Below are 22,632 nucleotides of genomic sequence, written 5' to 3' on the forward strand. Positions count from 1 at the left end.
GACGGCCTGCGATTGGATTAAGCACACTTTGGGAATATGTGCGGCTTTAAGAAGTGCTCTAGGGTTACTCTTTCTTTAGCCCATCTGGCTGCAGTGTACTTTTCCTACCGCACAGAAAATAACTCAGCTGTCTCTCAGCACAGCCCTGCACACGTTTGACTGGAGTCACTTTTTGTTCGGTTGCATTTCTCTGATCTATCTGTCGACAGCAAAGAACTTGCAGTGTATCGAGACACTTCGGCGCACCTAGGCAGCCAGCGCAAGAAGCGCTGCAGCACCATCTCTGCCCTCGATAGCATTAAACAGGAGAGCGCAGCCCTTCCCGCGCCCTCCTGAAGGCTCTCGCTATTCGCCCACACCGAAGCGGGAGCTCCGGGCGCGGCCCAGCCGCAGAGCTCGACCGTCGGAGGCCGGGGAACGCCTCCCGCCGGCAGCCCCGGTGCCGCCGCCGTCCCGCCAGCACCGCCCGGCGGCGCGGGCGCAGCCACAGCGCAGCGCGGGGCAGAGCGCGGCGCCGCCCGAGCAGGTCCCCCCGCTGGCCGCGGGCGGGGCGCGGGTGGCGCCCGGCGGGCCCGGCCCAGGGGCGGCCCCGGCCCCTCAGCCTTTGTTCCGCGCGGCGGCGGCGCGCCCACGTGCAGCGGTCCGGGCGCGGGACCCGGCCTGGCCCTTTAAACCTGCCGCGGCGGCGGGGCCGGGCCGGGCCGGACACGTGAGGCGGCGCGGCCGCCGCGCTCCGCATGTTGTGCCTGGCCCGCCGCCAGCTCCGCGCGGGGCTCCTCGCTTTGCGCGCTGCCTTCCTCCTCGCCCACCACCCCGGCCCTTCTCTCTGTCTTTCTCTTCCCCCCCCCCATCTCCCCCCCCCGCTTTTTCCACCCGCGAGTAAAGGTGGTTTCCTTTCCTTCTTTTTTTTTTTAAAGCCCTCATCCCCGTTCAGTCCGTGGGCAGGACTCGCATAATAATATTTCCAGTCCCAGCAGCTCACATCACAGACACGAACCCAGGACCGCCTCTCCTCCCCCCCAACCCCCCTTTTTTCCTCCCCGATCTCCCAAATCGCGTTATTATTAATTTTTAAATGAGCGCTCCCTCCGCCCGCTGCCGCCGCTGCTCCCGCGCCCCCCGTCCGCCCCGGGCGCGCTCCCGGCCCGGCCCCGCGCTGTGCGACCCCCGCTCGGCGCGGCCCCTCTGAGCGCACGGCCGCCACTTGCCCTGTGCGGGGCTCTCCCTTCTCTGCTCGGAGCGTTCCCCCCTCCCAGCGCTGCGATCGCTCTTTCTTTTTTTTTTTTTTTTTATTATTATTTTTATTTAATTTTTTTTTTATTATATATATATTTTTTAATTTTATTTTTTTTAACCCTCCCGCTCTGGGACCGCTCCACGTTCCTAACCCCTTCCGAAATTGTCGGAGAGCTCCATTCCCCTCCTCTTCCAGCACCGCCACCACCATCACCTCCTCCTCCTCCTCCCCTCTCCTCTCCTTTTTGGCAGCACCAGGACGTCCGGTGCGGCGGTGGCAGCGCGCAGCGAAAGCGGCGCGAGCGCTCCGTGTGCTTCCCCCCCGTCGCGAGGTGCCGCGCAGAGCCGGCCGGAGGGCTGAGCTCTCGGCTCGCCATGAGCGCCCAAGGCGAGGGACCCGGCCAGCCTTCCACCGCCGCCCCGGAGCAACCTGCCGCCGCCGAGCCGCAGAAGCGAGGACGAGGCAGACCCAGGAAGCAGCCCCAAGTCAGTACCGCGCGGCGCCGCGGCTGCCGCGGACGGGGGCTGAGCGCTGCGCGCGGGGCTCCGCTATTGTGGCGGCCGCTGGCCGGGGCCGCGCCGTGTCAGTGGGGAACGCGGCTCCGACCAACCAGCGCCCGCGGGGGCACTGCGAGCTCAGTTTGAAATTGCGAAAGCGGGGAGCGGGGGCTCGCCGGGCGCGCTCCTCTCTCAAGCCGGCAGGGTCGCGTCCGTGCGCGCCTGAGCGTGGCGGTCCCATCGGGGCCGGAGCCCGAGCGACCCGGCCCCGGCCTGCCCCCGGAGCCCGGCGCTGAGGGACAGGAGGGGATCTGAAGGGTCGCGCAGGGCTGCCTTTTCTCTTTTTTTTTTTTTTCCCTTCTTTTTTTTTTTCTTTCCCCCCTAACGCATCCCCCTTTCCCCACCTCCTCCCCCTGCACAGCGGTGCCCCCGTTCCGCTCACGGAGGTGGGGGCAGCCGGAGGGGCTGCCCTGCCCCGCACCGCACTGCCCCGCACCGCACCACCTTCGCCCCCCGCCGCCCGCCCCGGGCCCGCAGGGACCGACCCGCGCCGGGGTGGCCGCGCTCTCCTTACCTCACTCCCAGCCCCCGCCCGTCCGCTCCCGCCTCCCCCGAGTGCCATTGTCGCGGCGCCCGGGTGGCCGCGGCCCGGTGCGGCGCGCCCGCAACCCTTCGCAGGTCGCGGCTGCGATCGCGGAGCTGCCGCCCGCTAAGCGGGCTCTCGGCTATCGCCCCATTCATTCAGCATCAGCGGCTCCGGGGGCCGTGGGAGCCGCGGGCCGGGCCCCTCGGTGCTGTGCTGCAGGGGCTGAGGGCTTCGCTTTCTGGGAGCCGTATCCCCGGAGTCCCTCGGGTTTCCGCTTTGCCCGGTGCCGCTCTGACCAGCTCCGGCCCGCTGCCCCCATCATCGCCGTTCTGGGCCTTCCTTTATTTATTTATTTTCCTTTAAAATATCTTTTTTTTTTTTTTCCTCCCTTTCTTTCGTTTTTCTTCTTCTTCTTTTTTTCTAATTTACTTTCATTTATTTTAACATTTGAATGCACGTAAGGGAAAGCACTCGGCATCTCCTCGCGGCGGCCGCACCGCGGCGGGGCTCCCGCCGAGGCCCCGCGGGGAGCGGACCCCTCTGCAGCCTCCCCTGAGCCGTCGGCGGTCGGAGAGCTGCGGGCTTCGGGCCGCTTTAAGTTAACAAAGGGCATTTCATTTGGTTGTGCCCCATCCTGCTCCGGGGGTCCGAGTGAAACGCGAAGTATTGAAAAGTGGAAGAGTTGGGTAGGATTTGTGAGCCCGAACCCGCTTAACTTACCCCCATTGCCCAGCACTGGTTGGGCACTGTCAGACACAGGAGCTGGCTAAAGCTGCCAAAGCAGTCATTGCTCCCGTCTCGGCGTTTTAGGCTTCTTTTTGTTTGTTTATTTCAGATCCTTTCTCTCCCGTAAAGCTCCACTGGAGGGAACTTTTTGCCTTCGCGTTTTGCTGCGAATAGGTGTGAATGTAATGTAGAACGGCACAAAAAAACTCCCCCCCGAAGTATTTGTGTCTCTGGGAGAGTGATTAGTCTCAAACCTTTCTTTCTGGTTTTCCAGTAGGCAGCTTTGTTGGTTGGTTTCTTGTTTGTTTGTTGTTTGTGTGCGTGTTTTGATTCCCGAAAGCATAAGTGCATGTGCTAATTGCATCTGGTTATAATGAAACGCGATTAAAATGAAATGGATAACTCTATTAACTCCTGAATAGTCGTTCCTGCACGAGGGAAGCCATAGCCATCTTCTTTAAGAACTGCTTTCTGCTGCAGCGTGCTGGGGTGAGCACTGGAGCTTCTCAGGGATTTCTGAGCAATTGCAAGGAAAGTTGAACCCCTTCGGTGTGCAGATGGGATTTTTCTCTATACCTCGAGCTGTTTTTAGTTTTTCGTGTCGTACTTGAAAAGTTGTCGCATTTCTTTAGGCTGTTAATTCTTATTGCTCTCAGTAACCGCTCGGTTGTAGGCTGTCCTTCAGATCTCGGGTGCTGTAGCAGCTTGCCACAACAAGCGTGTTTTCCTGTGTTTAGGAACCAACTGGTGAACCATCTCCTAAAAGACCAAGAGGAAGACCCAAGGGAAGCAAAAACAAGAGTCCCTCTAAAGCAGCTCAGAAGGTGAGAGCATGAAAGAGAAAATTCCTAATGCTTTTTTTTTTAACTTTCTTCTTTTTTTTCTTCTTTTAAAATCAAATGGTAGCAAAGGACGTGCTCATATAGGCAGTGAGCAGTGGGGCTGGAGCCTGTGAGAAAGGCTCCCTATAGTGTATGTACGTACAGCGTGTAGTTTGCATTTTAAGTTTAGAAACAGCAGGCTGCAGGACCCGGAGCACAGAACTCAGAAGGGCAGCTTGCTTCTTGGATAGTGAAATACCACCACACATTGGATGCATTTTCTGAGATCAAGCAGTGAAATCAGTGTTAAGGATACTGCATCTCAGTGTAGATTTTTGGAAGAGGATATATTTCTTGCCCACTTACAGGCTATGCTATACAGACTAAATGTGTGTATTAAAGCTCAGTGTTTTGTCAAACACCGGTTAATTAGAAGAAAATCCAATTAAGTGTTGATGGAAATAGGCGCATGTATTGAAATTTACAGCTTTAAAATGTGCTGGTAAAGTAAACTGTGAGTTACAGTAAAAGCCCTCGATATCTCGTTTAGTAATCAGCTTCAAAGAGGCTTTCCCTTGAAGTGCTGTTTGTCTTCTGAGCCCCTGCCTGTGTCTGGGGATGGGAGCAGCCGTGCTTCCAATGGCTCTGCCTGCATCCAACTCTGGTGCAGCCTCCCTGGGCTCGTCCCCCTTACTGCATGGGCTTCGACAACAAATTCAGCGTGCCTTCATTATATCTGAATTTGAGAAAGCTAAGTGTCAGAAAACTGCCATCAAAGCAAATCATCCCTTGTTACTGGAGTTATTTTAGTGAAGGCAAATAGTTGTGCAGAGGCTTGGAAATAAATGCTGAGTTGTGTTTATGGTGATGGTCGCACAGCAGTTAGCACCAATTCGCAGGTACTAAATTGGAAACAAAAGCTTACCAAAGTCTGGTAGGGAGCTGCGATGCTGAAGGCTATCAGTGTCTTTAAACAGATCTGTGACAAAATCCGTGTGGAAGGTATTTGTAGCCTCATCTCATTATGGTTCATTTTTCATTGTGCCTATGGTGCTGACCTTATTTAGTTTGATAGCTTTCAGTGTTATAAATTCCTAGAGCAACTGCTGATAAGTGTTCAGTTGCTGGGGGGTGGTGGTGGGGACTTCATGGCTGTTTTACTCCAAGCGTTCTCAGCATTTGTTTGAGGGATGTTTTCCAGCTCTCCTTAAATTTGAGATAGGTGGGTTTTTTTTGTGGGGTTTTTTTTTGTGGGGTTTTTGTTGTTTTTTTCTCTTGAACTTTCTGAGCTGCAAAGAGCAGCGTATTCTGTCAAGAAGGTCAGGAATTAGTTATAACGCTTTACAGGTTAAGCATTTAAAATGTATGAAGCCACTCTGCAACCTCCTGAGCTTCAAAAGTTGTTTTGTTTTCCTTTTCTTTGTATAATCAAAATGTTCTTCACATTCACTTTGCAAAAGTTAAAATTCCACTCTTGAAAAGGGAAAGGGCAGTTTTTTATTAGCCCGCCATGTCCAAATGTGAGCTTTAGTATTTTAAAGATTACTCTTCAGAGTGTTGGCTTTCCTAGGAGGAATATTTGTTAATGAGATTAAGTTTGAAGTAATTCATAGAAACGTGCTTTCAAAAGGTAGACATTTCTGAGAGAAGTATTGATGTCATTTCATTTAATGGGAGCGATTTGAAAATGGCTATTAATGGAAAACAACGTGAAATCTCTCTTCCATCTGTGGGCGTATCAATTCAAGAGCTTTCCAGATGATTCTGGTGCACACGGTTGGTTTTTTTCTTAATCTAATTTATGATCTGAGCAATTTCACTGTAACAGTTTGATTTTCAGAACGCATCAGGTTACCTCCCTAATTAAAGCAAACCTTTTTCAGGTTTGGATATTACAAAAAGAGGCACTGAAGTCCTCGTGTCTTTTTATCATTAAAAAATAAAAAATAAAGTCCTCGAGGGGTACGTAATTACTGGTTTTATTTGTTTCCAGGTTTATGGATTCAAATATGTAAATGTTTGATAACTCTCCTAAAACACAAAAGGCTCATAAAGCCTTCTTAGAAAAAAGAGAGTCTGAGATCACGTTTCCACTAAATATTATAGCTCTTTTCCCAAATAGATAATTAACCCTCTCTGAAAGTGATTCAGCTTCTCACCAGACATCTGAACCGACCTCTCTGGCTGATATTAATGTTGATAGTTTTTCTACCGGTGGTATGAATGGAAAGGCTTTGGCACTGTAAGAAAGCCCTTTTTGGTGGTGGGGTTGTCACCTCTGAGAGCTGTGTGCTGCGTGTTGTGACAGACATATTTACACATACAAAGACATAAGACTTGCATTTAAAGCTTTCTATTCCCTGTCTTAGCTCTCAGGGTGAGCTCACACCGCTCAGGCCCTGTGCATGTGAACGTGGGTCCTATCCACACGCTTGGAAGTGGATGGAATTTCTAAGGAGTGGTGTGTGGCCTTTGCTTCTCCAAGTGGGTGCACTGAGTTGTGCTGTAGCGTTCACAGCATGCGAGATAAACGCACCCAGTGAGCAGACGTGAGAACGTTCTCGTGATTAATTGATGGGGTGTTCTCTTGCAAACCATTACACATCACAATTAAAAATACATTGCACAAACCAGCAGCCAGTTAAAAATACTCGAGTGCCGGGGCTTTGTTTTATTATGCTTCGCAAAGTAAATACGGTTGGCTGACAGTTTGCCCTAAAAGTCGTGATTGCATTGTGGATTTAAATATCTTGGCTCATAGGATTTTTTAATTGTGGGCTTTTTTTTTCCCCTTTGGTTTTCAGAGCTTGTGTTTGGTCTTAGTAAACTGGCCTTGGGGCATCTGAAAACAAACTGTGCTTGTTAGGAAATTAGCGACATGAAACTTCACAATGCATACAGAATGTTTCAAGACCCACTGGATAGCTAATAATGTGGCGATTCCTCTAATTTTTGACTATACATTGTTAAAAAAAAAAACACGTTTGCATATCACATATGCTTCCCTTGTTATAAAATGGGCACAAAAGGTAAGCAGCATTTGCTAGAAGGACCATTTCTCACTTCAGTTTTTGTGAACAGAACAAACACAGCACATCAGCACAGGAGGAGAGAGCCACCAACAGCCTCTGGTCACCTTGTGCTTGTGTTCCCCACAACCCGGCTGTTACTCAAGGCTGTGCTTTTAAACATGTCATTCTGTTACTGATTGAAAATATTGGTAAAAAATTAGCATTAAAAAAAAAAAAAAAAAAAAAAAGGAAGAAAGAAAGAAAGGAAAAAGAAAGAAAGAAAGAGGATTTATATGTTTTTCTAAAGAACAACTTGAGTTTTGCAGAAGGGTCGTAGTAAGGATATTCCTTTTCAGTTTCTGGGTGCTGTGTGGTTGAGTTCTGTTTGTTAGGCTGAGTTGCATTCCCAGCCCGGCGTGTTTCCCTGTGACATTCAGGGGCTTTTCTTTGTTTGGCTCCCACGGTTGGGCTTCACAAAAATACTGTATGGGCATAAATGCTCTCTTGTTGGGAAGGAAGAAAAACAATTATGGGGTCAAAACAAGGAAAAAGAGTGCTAACGTCTGTGTGTTTGCCTGAAAAGAAAATGTCAGGAAGGTATCACAGGAATATCCGTCAATAAAAACTGATCTAAAATGTGCCTTCAGTATGAGCATCTTGAGTAATGTTGCAGTTATTAAAGTAGTAAACTTCACCAATGATACCAGGTCTTGAAATGTCATTCTGTGAACACCAGAACCTGTGATTCAGTGTGTGACAACACTCAGTACCGTCTCTCATTACGTGGCCTGAGTTTGGTATGTGGAAAACCACGTCCCTCAGTTAAGCGGTCCAAAGGTAAAGAAAAAAATGGTGTGTGTGACCAGGACTCTGCCCTAAATTGGTTCATGAAAATCTATCGGGCTTTTCCCATGCTTCATTCTTTTGTACTGGTACCAGTCATAGCAGGCTGAAAGGGAAAACAAGTTCAGGTTTATCAAGGGATAGTAGTATACTTAGTGTACCTAAAAACTCAGACCACAAACCCTCTGAGCTAAGTGGATAAAGCAGGAGATGACTCCTGTGTAGAATTAAAACAGGTAAAACACACGCAGCAAGTGCAGTAGTTTTGTATCTAGCCAGTGCCTACATTTCTTCTGAGAAATTAAAACTAATAGGAAAAAGAACTTTTCTGTATGTTCCCTGTGCATAGTCTTTTGGCATGGTTTGACAGCAGCCATCCTTGTGCTGGGACCTCACCATTGGTTCACCTGCCTGCGGCTCTGGCACATTTCAGCGGAGGTCTCCAGCAGACCATTTTGCAGAGGGGCTAGAGTTCCCAAAATTTGGATTCTGTTGCATTTGCCATCTTCCTTGACAATAGATAGATGCCCAAAGAACACTTTATAGCCACTCAATTATTTATACTTGTCTTATTTTGTTAATTACCTGCAGCAGCACCACACCAGCTGTTTGGGCATGGCCATTGGTGTAGCATGGAGATGCAGAGATGCAAGGCGGCTGGGTGCCGAGGGGCTGGTGGCTGCCATTTGGGTTGGGCTGGCCTTGTGGTGCTGGGCTTGTCTAGATTGCACACCTGCCCAGAGACACACTGATGATGTGGTGGTGGCTGGCGTGGTCATCATTCTCACCCAGGACAAAAATAGCATTCCCCTATAGATCATGCACTGAAGAGTGTGTAAATCCAGTTCTAGTTCTAAAATGCAAGAGTAAAAATGAGATGTTGCTATGATTGGTCGCAAGAAATTTTTCACAAGTTATCATAACCTTGTTTTGATTACACACCTACCCTCCTGTGAGTTCAGTGATGCCTTAGCTGCATAGAACAAGAGGATGCCTCCTAGCATAGAGCCAAGTGCTGAGGAAATCCTGACCAAACACATCTCAATTTCAGAGAGTGCTTTAGAGGATTAGGGCAGCAGCTTCCTTTCTGCGTGAGCAATTATGGGCTGCTGCGGGTGGGGTGGCTGAGCACCGTGCTGTGCTGCCCAGATACGGACCCCTGTGATCTCTTGGTGGCTTTGGGCTCTCCCGGGATTTGTTCCCAGCTTCAGAGGCAACACTTCAATTAAAGCAGAGGGCCGATGGACCAGCGTGGTTTAGATTATGTAAATACCTGTGGAGCAGAAAAAGCAAAGCTTTAGCACTTACGTGTTCCTGTTCATATTAATTACTTGAAAATTATAGAGAAACATTGAATTGTTTGTCTGATCTACAATAAAACCTTTCTCCAAGCCCCTAAATTAAAAGGCAGTTTTGTGCTGCTGGAGAAAATACGGGCTATGTTTGTGAAATGCAACCTTAAAAAAAAAGTCCAGATGGAAAGAAGGGGAATATTTTCCTAAACTTCACACCTCTTTATCACCACTGGACCGCCTCTACTCCTTCGTGGTAGTTCCAGGAGTGTTTTGTCTTCCTCTGCCTTCTGAATGGAGATAAACACATCCTCTCCACAGGTTCCGGTTGTTCACTTACTGCAGTTTAGCCTGTGGAAACCCTCCTATTTACTTACAGAGTCCACTATACCAAAACATAGTAACTGGCATTCCTCTCTGTTTGCTCAGCTCACCTCTGGGGAAGATTTGGTTTTGATAAGGGCTCTGGAAGTGTTTTTTGTCTAACGGGAGGCAGAACTCGCGTGTAGCAGGAGCCTGGCGCCCGTCAGTGTGAGGGTTCCCCAAGTGGTCTCAGCCCCTGGCACCCAGCTGTGGCCTTTCTGGGGAGATGGCTCAGCCTCCCTGGCCCTGGAGTGAATCTTGCAGCTCCCACCGTGCCTTTAGTAGCACTAAATGGGAGACAAAAGCAGTTTTAGTTTCCAAAAAGTTAGATTTTTTTCATAGAGTTTTTAAGCTTTCTCTCATCCTTCAGGTAATTAAGTATGAAAATATGGATCAGTTTGAAAGGGCCCAAAACTCCGAAATGGACAGCTGCAGTATGTAGCAAATGCACTTTAACAAGTATTCTCATAAGAGGGTTTCATCTTACATGTAATGCTGGTATAAACGATTAAAGGACAAGTTTACTATTTTAACAAGTGTGAGTGATAATTTTGCCCCTTAGGAGTGTGAATTTTATTTTTCACAGCTTATTTTATTTTTTTCTTGGTGAGATATTCTTTTTAGAGTAACTGCGTTTACCTTGTAGTGCTGTTTGTGTAGGGATTCCTCTGCAGCTCCTTTGGCTCAGGTTCTCTGGCAGAGGGATCCGCTGTGCCCAGTGTTAGGTGACAGTGTATGTTACAGAGATTGACCAGCAAGTGATCTGCTTAATGAGACAGCTGATTTCTAGGGGCAAGTCAAACACCTACAGTGAACTGGAGACTAAACAGATCATGGAGACATGGAAGAACATGTAGAATGTTTCTTAGATATGTTTCTGCTTAGCAGTGTCTGAGGCAATGGAAGTCCCACTCTCATGGTGACAAAATCTCTCTCTTACCCTCAAGTGGGACAGGGCTGTTCACCTGAGGGTGTGTGGATAGGCAGAGCCTATCTAGGGGAAACTCATGGAAGGGTCTGTAGAAGAATCCAGATTTCCCTTAAGGTGAGCTACAGAACCAACTGCTGGGCTCATATAAATGTCACTGTCACTTCTAGGGTACCTTCCATACCTGTTTCCTTAAACCTCGAGTAGGATGCATGTTTTGGAGCAGTGAAAGGTTTGCTTAGAGCTTGAGGCACACAACTACCTAGAAAAACTCATATGGAGTAGGGGAGTTACCTTTTGTGTGAATGAACACGTTCGTGGTGACAGTCTGTCCAAATCCATTACATGAATGAACATCAGGAGCTTAAAAGGAGAAGTTGTAGCTGCTATAAAATGCTTTCTTCAGGCTTGAAACAGGCTGCATATCAAATGTAGTGCCTTGAGGTGATGTTGATGGCTACAAGCCATGGAAGGTTAGATGTGATGGTGTTGTAGTTCAGCACATCCCAACGCTGCCTTGTGCCCCTGTTCACAGCACAGAACAAAGCAGGGTGAAGCAGGGTGTCCCTCGGCCATGTGGGCTGGGAAATGGCAGAAGAAAACATCACAGTCCCTGTGGGCTGATGAGGAGGCTTGGTGCCACCCAGGAGAAGTACTTATGGGTAGCGTTGCAGGAAAGGAGTTCCTTGTTACCAGGGTTGTTAAATAATGCTGATGTATAAAATACACCGTGTTTCTTTTTTCCTTTACAGAAAGCAGAAGCCACTGGTGAAAAGCGACCCCGAGGGCGGCCCAGAAAATGGGTAAATATTCCACTTCCAATCATTTGATTTATTTCCATTTGATTTATTTTCTGTGTTACAAAACATGTTACAAGTCCATTCTCTAAGGAAACAATTATTTCTGCTTTGTTTGTGAAAAAGAGCATCCATATTACATGTCTGTTTGTTCTGTTGGATCGGCTAAAGGGTTAAGAGAGCAGAAAAGTTAACAACAGTTTCCTACCTTTAGACTCTGGTAGTTTGCTCAAGACACATTACTATCGAATGTTTGCTGGGAGTGAATATTTATGTCTCTTATCAGCATGGAAAGAGGCACAATTCTTCCTTCAAAGAGGAGCAGCAAAGAGATAGCTTGCTCAGTAACTGAGTAACAAAGGTTAAAGGGGCACTATCAGACATCCGAAGGTGATTGAGAGACGTGATAACATTCAGATGGTAGTTTGTACGAGGCAACATATAACGAACATTCCCTGGAATTAGTGTATATTTTCTTTGATTTCCATGAGAAAGAGCATAAGTGAACAGCAGGATACTTGCTTTTAGGATTAGGTTGTTCCACTCTTCAGGTAATTGTAGTCGTGATAGTGTGTTTTGTTTGAAACTTGCTCTTTTCCTGGCCATTTACTCTCTAGATGTGGCTGTCAGACAAACGTGTGTTGATGCTTTGGCCATGGAAAAATCTGTTTCATATACCTGACACCTTATTTCTCACTGATGTCTGTGTGTGCCAGCTGTCCATCTTGCATGCTTCTCTAGTTGTCTTTCCGTTTTCTGGTAAACCTTCTCCTCTGGACTTCTTTTTCAAATCCCTGCCCAGCTCAGTTTTGCTGTCCTGCCATTTTTCCCCTTTGGTTCAGTTCTTTCGCAAGGGTGTTAACACTGCTGTCAACGTGTGTGCTTCTGAAGGCTCAGAGAGCTTCGGAAGGTCCTTAAAACTGCTGCTGATGTTCTCCAGAGCATCAGCAGCTGAACACAGTAAAGGGCTTTAGCAGTCACATTAGGATCTAGTTTCATAGCTTTGTCCAGGGATGAAGTACTCTAGGACGTTTCAACAATTCTGTAGGGAAAACACTCGCACATACTGTGTGTGTTGCTTATTCCTGGAGTTTTTGGATGAGGAAGATTTCAGGTACAAGCATCTCCTTGGCACTAGGAAACAGGGTGACAAACATACCTATGCTGGTGATGTTCCCCCAAGGCAGCTTACAGCAGCTCAGTAAAAGACTGATCAGTTACCGCCTGCTTCCTCCCATTCAGTTCTGCACTCTCACATGTGAATGTTAAGTGTTGCTGGCTTGATCCTCTGTGCAGATCCTTGGGTGCAGCCCCACGGGAAGCAGCAGAAATAGCTGTTTTATGAGAGTAATTTATAACAGGCAAGCCATCTCCACTGATTGAGGAATGCGTGGTGGTCGAACAGGGGTGGCTGAATAGCTTTATGGAAAGGGAAAATGTAGTGGTATGAAATGTTCAAAGATTTGCTCTGAGTGCTCGTAGTCAGAAATGAAGTGAGTTTGCAGTGGAAAGAGCTGAACAATTGTGGCTTTTTTAGGCTAGAATGTTTTTCCTTTTGTATCTTTATGGGGAAGAAAGAGTAGGCAGTATCAGCGTGACATTGTATTCAGTATGGTCTGAACTGGATTGAAGAATCTGATTTACAGAAAAGGGAATTGTTGCTATTTAGTATGAGTATACATTGCTTTATTGTAAGCCCATGCATAGAGCAATTTCACTTTTTATTTTTATTTTCTATTTTTTGAAAGTAAGGCATATTTTAAGACCTTGTATTACTCTCCTGTTAGGTCAGTAGGAAGCATGCTTTGTTTACTTACATGTGCCAGTTTGGTGTGATTTCTTGTGATTCTCAGAGCGAACGCTCATCTCTCTAGCTTGCACCGAGGTAACTCTGTAGGCTGTGAGAACCAGACATGCCTTTTTCCTCTTTCTTCTCTCTTTCCAGTTTAAGTTAGTTTCACGAGTTCTTCCTCTGTGCATGGTGACATGGAGGGTGATACCGTATTTTGCTCCAGAAATAAATGCAGTTAAATTATTACAAGCCATTATCGTGCCTACTGTAAGTAAAATGTGTAAGTGAAATTCAAGAGGGATTGTGCCTAAAAGTAGCTGGCACAAGATCATCCTTTGCATTTTCATGTATTCAGAAGACACAGTTTTCTATCACCCAAACTTCAGTTGAGTTGTTAGTGGTTATTTTTTTGCTTAATCCCATTTTACTTACATACCAAGCCTTGATGATGACAGTTCTGTACCAATTAAAGGAAGGAGTCTGGAGATTTTCTTGTCCTTTGAGAGGACAGAATTCTGCCTTACAGGTATTTTCCTAAGATTGTGACCCCTTTTTTTTTTCTTTTCTTTAGTTTTTCTTTTCGTAAGGCTGGAGGTTCGCTGTCATATGTTGTTCATCAAATTGTAAAGTATTATTTCTGCTGTTTCCTTCAGTATGCAAACACAGAGACATATGAGCTAACAGAACACTGCAGAATTCCGGTAGCTGGTCTTTTTGATGGTTCAAATGAAGTATTTAATGTTTGTGACTAGCAACATGTTTATTTATATAGCATTTTTTGGAAAAGAAATAAATCTTCTTGTCTAAAAAACTTGGAAAGGATGGTCCTAGTGAAGAGGGCAGGGAACCCAGGTTATCGCAAGCATGTGATGCATCCAGTGATCTTTTCAGAGCAGTAATGTGGGCTTGGCAAGACTGTCGAGGAAAGAGGACTGTTATAAGTAGAACAGACAGTAAAAAGTGACAAACTCTTCTGAAAATACTCAGATACACAGAAAAGCTTTCCAAATATGGAAGGCTAATTGAATAAAAATCTTGACGGATCACACAGATGGGAAATGAAAATATGTGGAATCAGAAACACGATGTCTGCTGCTGGAGAACTCATCTTCACTGTAAGTTGCTGCACATGTGTGAAATGCATTGAAAGCTGTGAGACCTATTAATTGGAAGGGAGGTAAAACTCTTCGTGACCTCGGTACTCTGTAATTTTAGAGGTTTCAGTGCAGGAACACATTCTAAGCTCTTTGGCTGCATCTGCATTAGCATCTTAGGAGTGTGCTTTGGAATCAGATCTCCTAATTGTCCTAGTTATTGTATGCATTGCAGAGAAGCCTCAGAGCTCATGGGCTGGATTCATTTTGAATGAAACAAGACATGCTCCAGTAGTGCATCTAATGCAGTCCAGGAGGCATTCAACTCATAAGCTAGAGCAAAGCAAAAAAAGCCCACAACCTCTTGAAAGGTACATTGTGTGGAGTTTGGTCCTCAGCATCAGCCTGTTTTCTTCTGCTGGCTTTCTAGTGGGGATGTAGTCTGTGCTGCTTGGAAAAGGGAGGTGAAGCAACATGGCTTTTATTAGCAGAATTATGTGCCACAGGTATAAATTTAAATTCATAGGCATGCCCAGAAATCATCAAAATGTTTGCCTTGATTTCATCAGACATTCTTCACTGGGGCTTGATGCTGATTCTTGAGGAATCAGCAAGCAGTTTTGCTGCGTAAAGAGCTTGAAATCAAAGATGTTATTTTATTTTATTTTATTTTATTTTATTTTATTTTATTTTATTTTATTTTATTTTATTTTATTTTATTTTATTTTATTTTATTTTATTTTTGTGTGCGCAGACGTTGACTGAAAGTACTGGGATAAGAGTAGAGCAGCAGACTGAATGATGAATTACACTGTTATTTGCTCTGAAACCCCTGGAAATTTCGTACAGTTGTAGTGCTCTCTGGTATTGGTTTAATGGAGAAACCTGAAAGCCATTTCCGAAGATGATGTTTTAAAGGATGTTCAGGTCTTGTTTCCACTGTTTTTGTTGTCTTTAGATACGATTTTGGCGTTGTCTGATTTCACCTCCACTTTGTTTATCTTGGACCACAAGTCGATCATGGCAGAATGCTTTAAAAAAAACCCAAGCAATAGCCCAGAGCTTTTGGTGGGACTTTGGTGGGAAGAAGAGGTGGCTGTCATCGTGTCATGAAATTGTTTTAAAGAATGGGAAGATGTGGTTCTCCACATAATGGGAGGACAGAACCAGATGATTTCCATAGACAGTGTGTGTGAAGCACCCGTGTGACCACCCGGTCACTGATGCCCAGTAGGAACTGTGACCTGTTCTAAAAACCACTCTGACTCTCAAGAATCCTGTTTTCTACTAGACGCTCTAGATAGCACTTTTCTGATTGCTGGAAGATAAAAGATAATCAGAAATGACCTTAATTTCCTGAAGCAGGAATTTCAATTGATCCAATCAGGATTAGTGAGCCGTTGGAGTATTTTTGAAACTCAGGTTTTCCCCTTCTTAACGAGGGCGGAATTTCACTCCATACTGCAAGTCAGCTTAAGTGATGCCAAGCCACGTTTAAAAAATCATTACAGAATTCCTTTTTTTCTGAGAAGTGTTTCCTTCGATTACTTCCCAGTGCCGTTTTGACATGGCTGACGTATCAAGTCTCAAGCACAGAACGTGGGGGATGTTTCTGTTCCAGCAGTTTCAGTAGGCCCCGTGTCAGGGCAGGGGCCTACTCCTATTCCTCCTTCACCTGCACGCTTTTGAAAATTAAGGTTGAAATCCAGAAATACTTATCAAGCAAACCCCCCGCCTCAGGTCCTTTATAATCTAACAGGGATACCGGAAGACTGAGTCTCAAGGCTATTTCTCGCCTGTCTTTGTAAACCATTATCTAAGTGGAAGTTTCTGTCTGGTATTGCCATGATAATTGTCGTGCTTTTTAACCAATTTTGCTCATTTCTCTCTCTGTGCAGTAATTTTTACCTCATGTGAAGTCACAGCCTAGGAGGTGCTCAAAGGCACACAGGCTTCTTCACTGAGTGGAGAGAGAGATCTGCTGCTCTGAGATCTCAGTGCTTTCTTCTGTGTGTGGTGAGTTCTCATCTGGAGGTGACAATCTTTTGTCTTTGGGAAGGACAGCCTAGGTGAGAAAATAAGGCATGATCCAGACTTCTAGGCAGCTAAAGCCATGTGAGGGAAATCCCACCCTTTGGCATAAAGATGCTCTCCAATCCATACCTAAGCCAGGCCAGAGCTTTTTTATGATGACCTATTTTTGTTTTAATTATTTTGTGGTCCATTTGTAGCAAGCCATGATTAAGGCAAAATATAAGTATGGCAATAAGTAAAATATCTTGTGCCATGAGCATATTTTATGTCTGTGCAGACAACAGTGTCATCTGGGAGAGCTCATCGTTTTGGTTGTCTAAAGAAAGGGCTGTTGTAATTTTGAAAGCTAGAGTATTAACCTCTCCTTCCAGATTCCTAAATGTAAGGAGTAGGTAAAAACACTGAACTAAATGTCTTAAAAGCTTTATATTTATGTATTTACTTTCTAGCTCAGATGATCGGTAAATAAAATCACGTCTCAAAATGTAAAATTTTTTAGAAAGGTGGCTCTAGGAATTGCTAAACTTTTATCTTAAAATTAATAATTAGATTTTAAATGATTTGGGGGCCAATTTTTACCTTTATTTTCTAGTTTCCCTATTTAAGATTTTGGGTAAGGTTAAAACATAGTCCACGATTGTACCAAATGCATAAAAATACACCAAGAATTCGTTCTACTTTACCCGTGTCGAGAGAAATGTATGTCTTCATTTCTCTGCAAGCTCATCAGCAAGGATGGGACGCTGCTCTTGTCCTTCCTTGAGATCTCCCTGCAGGTATAAGCAGATGTGACACCATCTGTTTCAGTTGCAGGTCATCCTGGAGATCTAAACAGAAAATTTGACCAAATTTGACCGTGATCTTTCTTTTGCTAATTGATATTTATATTCACAGAAGTGTATCCCTCTAATTCTCTAATCTGGTTCTGCCTCTGTTAAGAGATATTACAACATCTGCAGTTTAGCTAAAATTTGCTTTGATTTCGACTGTCACTTCAGAATTCTTAAAGGAAAATCTTTGGTTCTACTTCAGACCCAAAGAGGAAGTTTTAATGAGTGAAAATGGTGAAAGTGAAAGATACAGCATCTGTAGCAAACAATAAACTGGAATACAGAGTTCTTTTCTTTTTATAATCTGCGCTAACAGGTGTTCAGAAGCCTTAAGAATTAGTTTTCTTTTTGGCTATTTATTTTGGTTTTCATAACCCTCATCGCCCATTTTACATAGGAGGAAACAGAGCACTGAAGCTGGTACTGGCAGTTTTGCACCTGCGGTGCCTGAAATCTCAGTTTTGTTGCTGGTGGGGTTGTCAACAGTCATACATCCAGCTACCTGACAGAGAAAGCGTATCAGCGAGTTCTTGCTCCTGCAGTTCCGTTTCTACTGCTGAAAACACCATGAATACAGAGAGAGGAGCTGGGCCTCACCTCCATTGAAAATGCACTCCACAAGGTTAATTGCATTGCCCAAGGAAATCTGTAGAAGCACCAGGAATAGCAGTCAGATTTCCTGGCATGCTGCCTTTGCCTGCAGCTCAAGGCCATCCTTCCTCAGTGCAGCATGCTCTGAGTAGGTTGGGTGAGGAGGGGAAGCACACTTTTACATTGTCTTTAACCAACAAGTGGGTTGTTTTTTTTTTACCTGCTTCTGAACTCAGGCATGAGTATGCGCAGAATGCACAGTACCTCTAGCATACATCTAATTGGTGGGCAGTGATGCATAGGAGTAAGAAGCTGAAGAGATGTATGTGTTCCTTATATACAGGATAGAGTGGAGAGATCTGGGACCAGCAGGAGTTTTGTACCCAAGGCAAACCTGTACGTAAGCCTGAAAAGTGTTTGAAAACACCATGCATATCAGTAGTGTTTTCTCCATTTTGTAACTTAATTACATGTAGAGGTCCAATACAGATCCAGTGAATGTCCAATACAGATCCAGTGAATGTCCTATGTGGTGACGACCCTGCAGCATCTGATTCCTTGAATGCTTTGGATAAGGTTGATCTGTTTTTCAGGAGTAGCCAATCTGAGCCCTGTCTATGGGACAAGGTACTGCCAGGCTGCCCCATCCAGCAGTAGTGTCTGTTCCCTGTCCTTCTGCAGGGAGCGGTGCAGAGGGAGTGAAAACCCACGTAATAAAGTGTGATATGGGACAGAAGATTCAGTGTAGAGATTTCAAGGTTTCTTATAGTTTCTGGATAATGATTCACCTTATTAAATGTATGTGTCCCAAGTTCTGTTTCATACTGCACGTGTCAATAATACAGTACCCTTGCAAGAAAACACCGCATTTACTCTCTGTTACTGATAAAGATGGGCAATTTTAGGAAAGGCAGTTAACACCTGTGGGGATGAATTTATTCCTCTCACATAAGAGCTATGATAATAATTACAGAGTAATAATACTTCTAGTTTAATTCTGTATCCTTTACAGACCCAAGTAGGAGATGTGGACGCTAAAGGGATGTGGGGCTGATCCTCCCCTGGAAGGGCTAGGGCAGGATAATATGAGGAAAGTGCTTTCAGGTGCATGAATGAAAGTCGTGGTGTGCTCTAAATGCAAGTATTATTGTTTTCTCTTGGTTAATCCTGGGAGTCTCACTTGAAATGGCAATTCAGTATTATATTTTTGGCACAGCGATGGATTTTCAACAAAAACAAACAAGTGGGGTTTGGTTGGTTGTTTTTTTCAGTAAATAGCTGTAAAATATCCTGACCAGGAGGTGGCTTCTAATTTTGCTGCACACAACTCAGAGGAAGGAAATGCATTTTTTTTTTGCATCAGTAGTGATGTACTTTATATGTGACTTAGTTAGCATGACCCATTCTCACTCTGCTGTCTTCAGTTTATTTTGTGCTGGACGCCAATTTAAAATACAAAGAGAAAAGAAAGAGTTGTTTTAAAGTCCCAGATTTTTCAGCCTTCAGAGGGAACCCCAAACCAGGACACCAAGGCTTGTGAAGCTGCAGGACTGAATGAGAGCCAAGTGTGGAACCTGTAATTACGGTGTTGCAGCTGCTAATGTTCATAATGCACTGTTTGTTTTGCAGTCATCTATTATTGCCTGTTCTGAGCAATTCTGATTTCCCATAAAATGCTTATCAGCCCTGCCGTTACTGGAGACTGTTGATGGGGTATGATTTCCTTGTTTGCAACGTAGAGACCTTCTTTCTAGGAAGATAATCTTTTCTACTTTGAGAGGGAGCTGCTGGCTACCTGGGCTTGGTCCAGGGTGCTTCTCACCTGGATCTGACCCTGAGTGCCAAGGGAAGTGACATGCCACAAGCTGCTTTGAGAACTCTGCAAACTCAGAGTTGCTATTCAGTGAGACAGGTAAAAGTAACAGGACCAGAGGAGAAGAGATGAAAACAAGCAGCAGTCTGTAGGCACACACATAAAGATCTGAAGTGACATTCCTAGAGCTGCTTTTTCTCTGTTCTGAAGTGCCCACTTTGAACTGGAACGTCACTTCTGTCTCAGTTTGAATAAGTTAAGGCCCTTAATTAGTAACTAATAACTCAATAGCCTTTTTCTTCACTGTTTTTCTTCTTGGGACTTTTCTCTGCATGGATCTTCAGTGTCAAGGGAAAAGCTGAAGAATGTTCCTCATTCAGGAACGCGCTGTAATTGAGGATTGAGACATTTGTCCAGAAGGTTGTGGGATTAGATCTTCCTCACCTTAATAAGCAGGCTGCCTTTGAGTGCTCCTGCTCTGAGACAGTGGTGTACCAGTTGAGTTTGAGTGCTGTGAGTGGAGCTGTATTATGTTCTTGACTGCAGGACAGCTTCTGCATGGAGTTGTGGCCTGGCCTGCAGCTCTGAAGGTTTCTGCAGAGGGTGCAGCAGGACTGGGAGTGACTGTCAGCTGAAACCTGGAGTGCAGCACAGTGCTAGCTGGATGTAAGCCTTACTATCTGAGTCTAACAGCTCTGTTCATGTTCAACTAATTGAACTCCAGTGTGCAGAGAGCTTCAAGGTTAAGTAGGAAAATACTTACAGAGTTACGCAGCTGAGAGGAACAGGTGTCTTGAATTCCATGCTAGAGCATCTGACAAACAAATAAGACATTATATGTGTATTTTGAAGTGTGGCTGCAGCAGCTTATGGTAACCTATTTGCTTGTGATTTTGATTCTTTACCAACTCTGATAGGATTGTGTGCTATTAGTACATGTACTATAAACAGTTTGTCGGTGATTCCGTTGTATGTATGTGTGTGTGTTATTTGTGTGTCAGTTTTAGGAAGCAAACAATGCATCATGTATGTCTTCATTTTGACTTTTTTCCCCCTCTTTTTAAAATAGACCTGCTGTTTTCAGTTTGTTTTACTCCAGTCTCTCACCCCTGAGAACTGTTGAAATGCAGACCTACAGGGTCAGACTGTGGTGCTATTTATGATGAGTTGAATATCAGCGCTGATAAATTACATTTCAAGTAGTGTATTATTGTTGTATGTGCAACAGGGTCAATAAGAATGAAGTCTGACCTGCAGAGGTTGATTGGCTTTGATTAGCAGTGATTTGCCAGTAGTGGCAGTCTCTGTTTTGAAGCCATTAAGACTGTCAGTGAATTGGCAAGATTTAGAAACTTGATGTCCTGTCTGCTTGGAGTAGCTGCTGGGAACTTAAAAAGCATTCAGACTGCTTGTTTTGCCTGCAGAAAAATCATGACTTTACCCTATACATTGTCTCAGTTCATTTTGACTGTTACATCAATTATCCTGATAGCGATTGAGGCCTTTTGCAAGACGCAATACAAACGCGAACGTGATCTTCCTTATTGTGATCTTATCAAAGTTGCACAGTGTTAACGTGTTCTTGAGGTTTCCTTAGTATTCACACTGAGCTCATTCATACTCTGGCTGCTCATGCTGCATTGTTTTCTGTTAATGATGGTACATGCCTCAAGAAATCCGCCCGGGGACTCTCATTCCACAGACAACTGTCTGTTTAAAAAAACAATTCACACAGCACATTGACAAAATACAGTACTTGGATTGTAGCTGTAAAAAGGCAAAGAGACAAAGGTAACTGTGCCATGGCATGCACTCTTGGATTCATTGGCATTCACGAGCTGTAGGAGGCAGGGGTGTGTGATGCGGTCACTTCAGTGAACTATTTGAAGGCTGGAATATGGGCACAACTGTGCTTTTACTTTCCCCATTTTTTTTTTTCAGAAGATGTGTTTTTGTAAATGCCTGAGTGATCCTGATGCTTCCGTTTGTATGACCTTCCTTAGGAGTCTGCTCAGCAAGTACATACAGAGTATGTCTGCTTAAAATAGTTGCTCCCATGAATACAATTCTATAGAAGGACTGTTACTGACTTTGCTACAGTTAGGATTTTCTCTCCAAATGCTTGTAAACGGTGATACATAAATTGGAAACCACTTCTTAGTTATGCTAACAGAAAACTACTGATTATGGTTTTGAGTAAGAGAAAGAATTTGCTCCTTAATCTGCAGCATATCTTGAGGAAGAAGGTTTTGTTCATCGTATTTTTGGTTTCAATTAGATCAAAATTCCTTAGGTAAGGCCAACACCCGTTTCAGAGAACAGAAAAAAGAGATAGTATGTTGTAGATGCCTTTCACACACGCACACAAAAGCACTTCAGAATTGCATACTTAATGATAAAGTTGCTCCCAGCACAAGCTTCTTTGTCTCTTTGATCACTTATTTCAGGAAGTCCAACAGCCACTACCGGCAAACAGGATACCCTTGCTTCCCAAGAAAGAGGTTATTAATCCTGTGTTTGCAAGTCACTAAGAACAGTATTTAAGGGAAAAGTTAGAGCTGTCGTGATCTTTCTGCGCAATTATAAACCCTCCTGGTTTGCTTTGTGTGATTATAATTTCAAATAAGTGAACGATGTCCTAGAGCAAGCTTTGTACACTTCATGGCTCTGTGTATCCTTCTGTACGCTCATTATCTTGAGTGTGTAATAACTGAGGTGCAGCACTTTACTGGTTTATTTGGCTTCCTTAATTTTTTATTGACTTGCTAATTTTGGTAAGAGCTTCTCGTGGCCATATCACAAAAAAGACAGGGAAGGGTTTTTTCCTTCTTTTACATTTCTGCAGCAGAGCATTCCATACACCCTGCATAAGTACAGAAACAGAACTGAACTATAGCTGCATCCTTTCTCTGTGTCTCTGTCTTCTCCTCCACACTGACTTCTGAGTACTTACTTTGCCCACACTCATTACTCAGGGCTACATAAATGTCATGGGTAGAAGCTTTGAAAAAATTCTCGTTTTGAGTAATTTGAGCATGATAAGATGGATGAAAAATTGAAAAGGGCATTTATTTAATTAAAAAATGTCTGACTGGATTTATTTGGAAGTTCTCTACCAAAATAAACATCTGGCTAAGGATAGTGCAGGTAACATTTAAGAAGTTCTTACAGCAAGGAGAATTAGACAGACAGAAAAAAAGATGTATGTAGAACCTAAATAAAAATACAGAACGATTTTTGAAGCATTGTGTATGTGATGTCTGTGCTCAGACCCTACCAGAAGCACTGTTAGAGCAGGGAATGGAGTACTGGCACTCCTGGGTTCTTAGGTTGAACCTGATCTCATTGGCCACCAGTCATATAGCCCCTCTGCCTAT

At 44.7% G+C, this 22,632-nt stretch overlaps 1 protein-coding gene across 2 annotated transcripts in view; it reads left to right on the plus strand.

The window, feature by feature from the left end:
- The first annotated feature begins 1,456 nt into the window (after positions 1 to 1,456).
- Positions 1,457 to 22,632, plus strand: part of HMGA2 (high mobility group AT-hook 2) — a 100,070-nt gene continuing 78,894 nt past the window's right edge. For both annotated transcript variants that reach the window (XM_072359453.1, XM_072359460.1), the window contains exons 1-3: positions 1,457 to 1,722; positions 3,784 to 3,870; positions 11,057 to 11,107. In XM_072359453.1, coding sequence (XP_072215554.1) covers positions 1,612 to 1,722; positions 3,784 to 3,870; positions 11,057 to 11,107 — 249 coding nt within the window. In that variant the 5' untranslated portion in view covers positions 1,457 to 1,611. The remainder of the gene's footprint in view (positions 1,723 to 3,783; positions 3,871 to 11,056; positions 11,108 to 22,632) is intronic.

Source organism: Excalfactoria chinensis, chromosome 1 (assembly GCF_039878825.1).
Source record: "Excalfactoria chinensis isolate bCotChi1 chromosome 1, bCotChi1.hap2, whole genome shotgun sequence".
NCBI lineage: Eukaryota > Metazoa > Chordata > Aves > Galliformes > Phasianidae > Excalfactoria > Excalfactoria chinensis.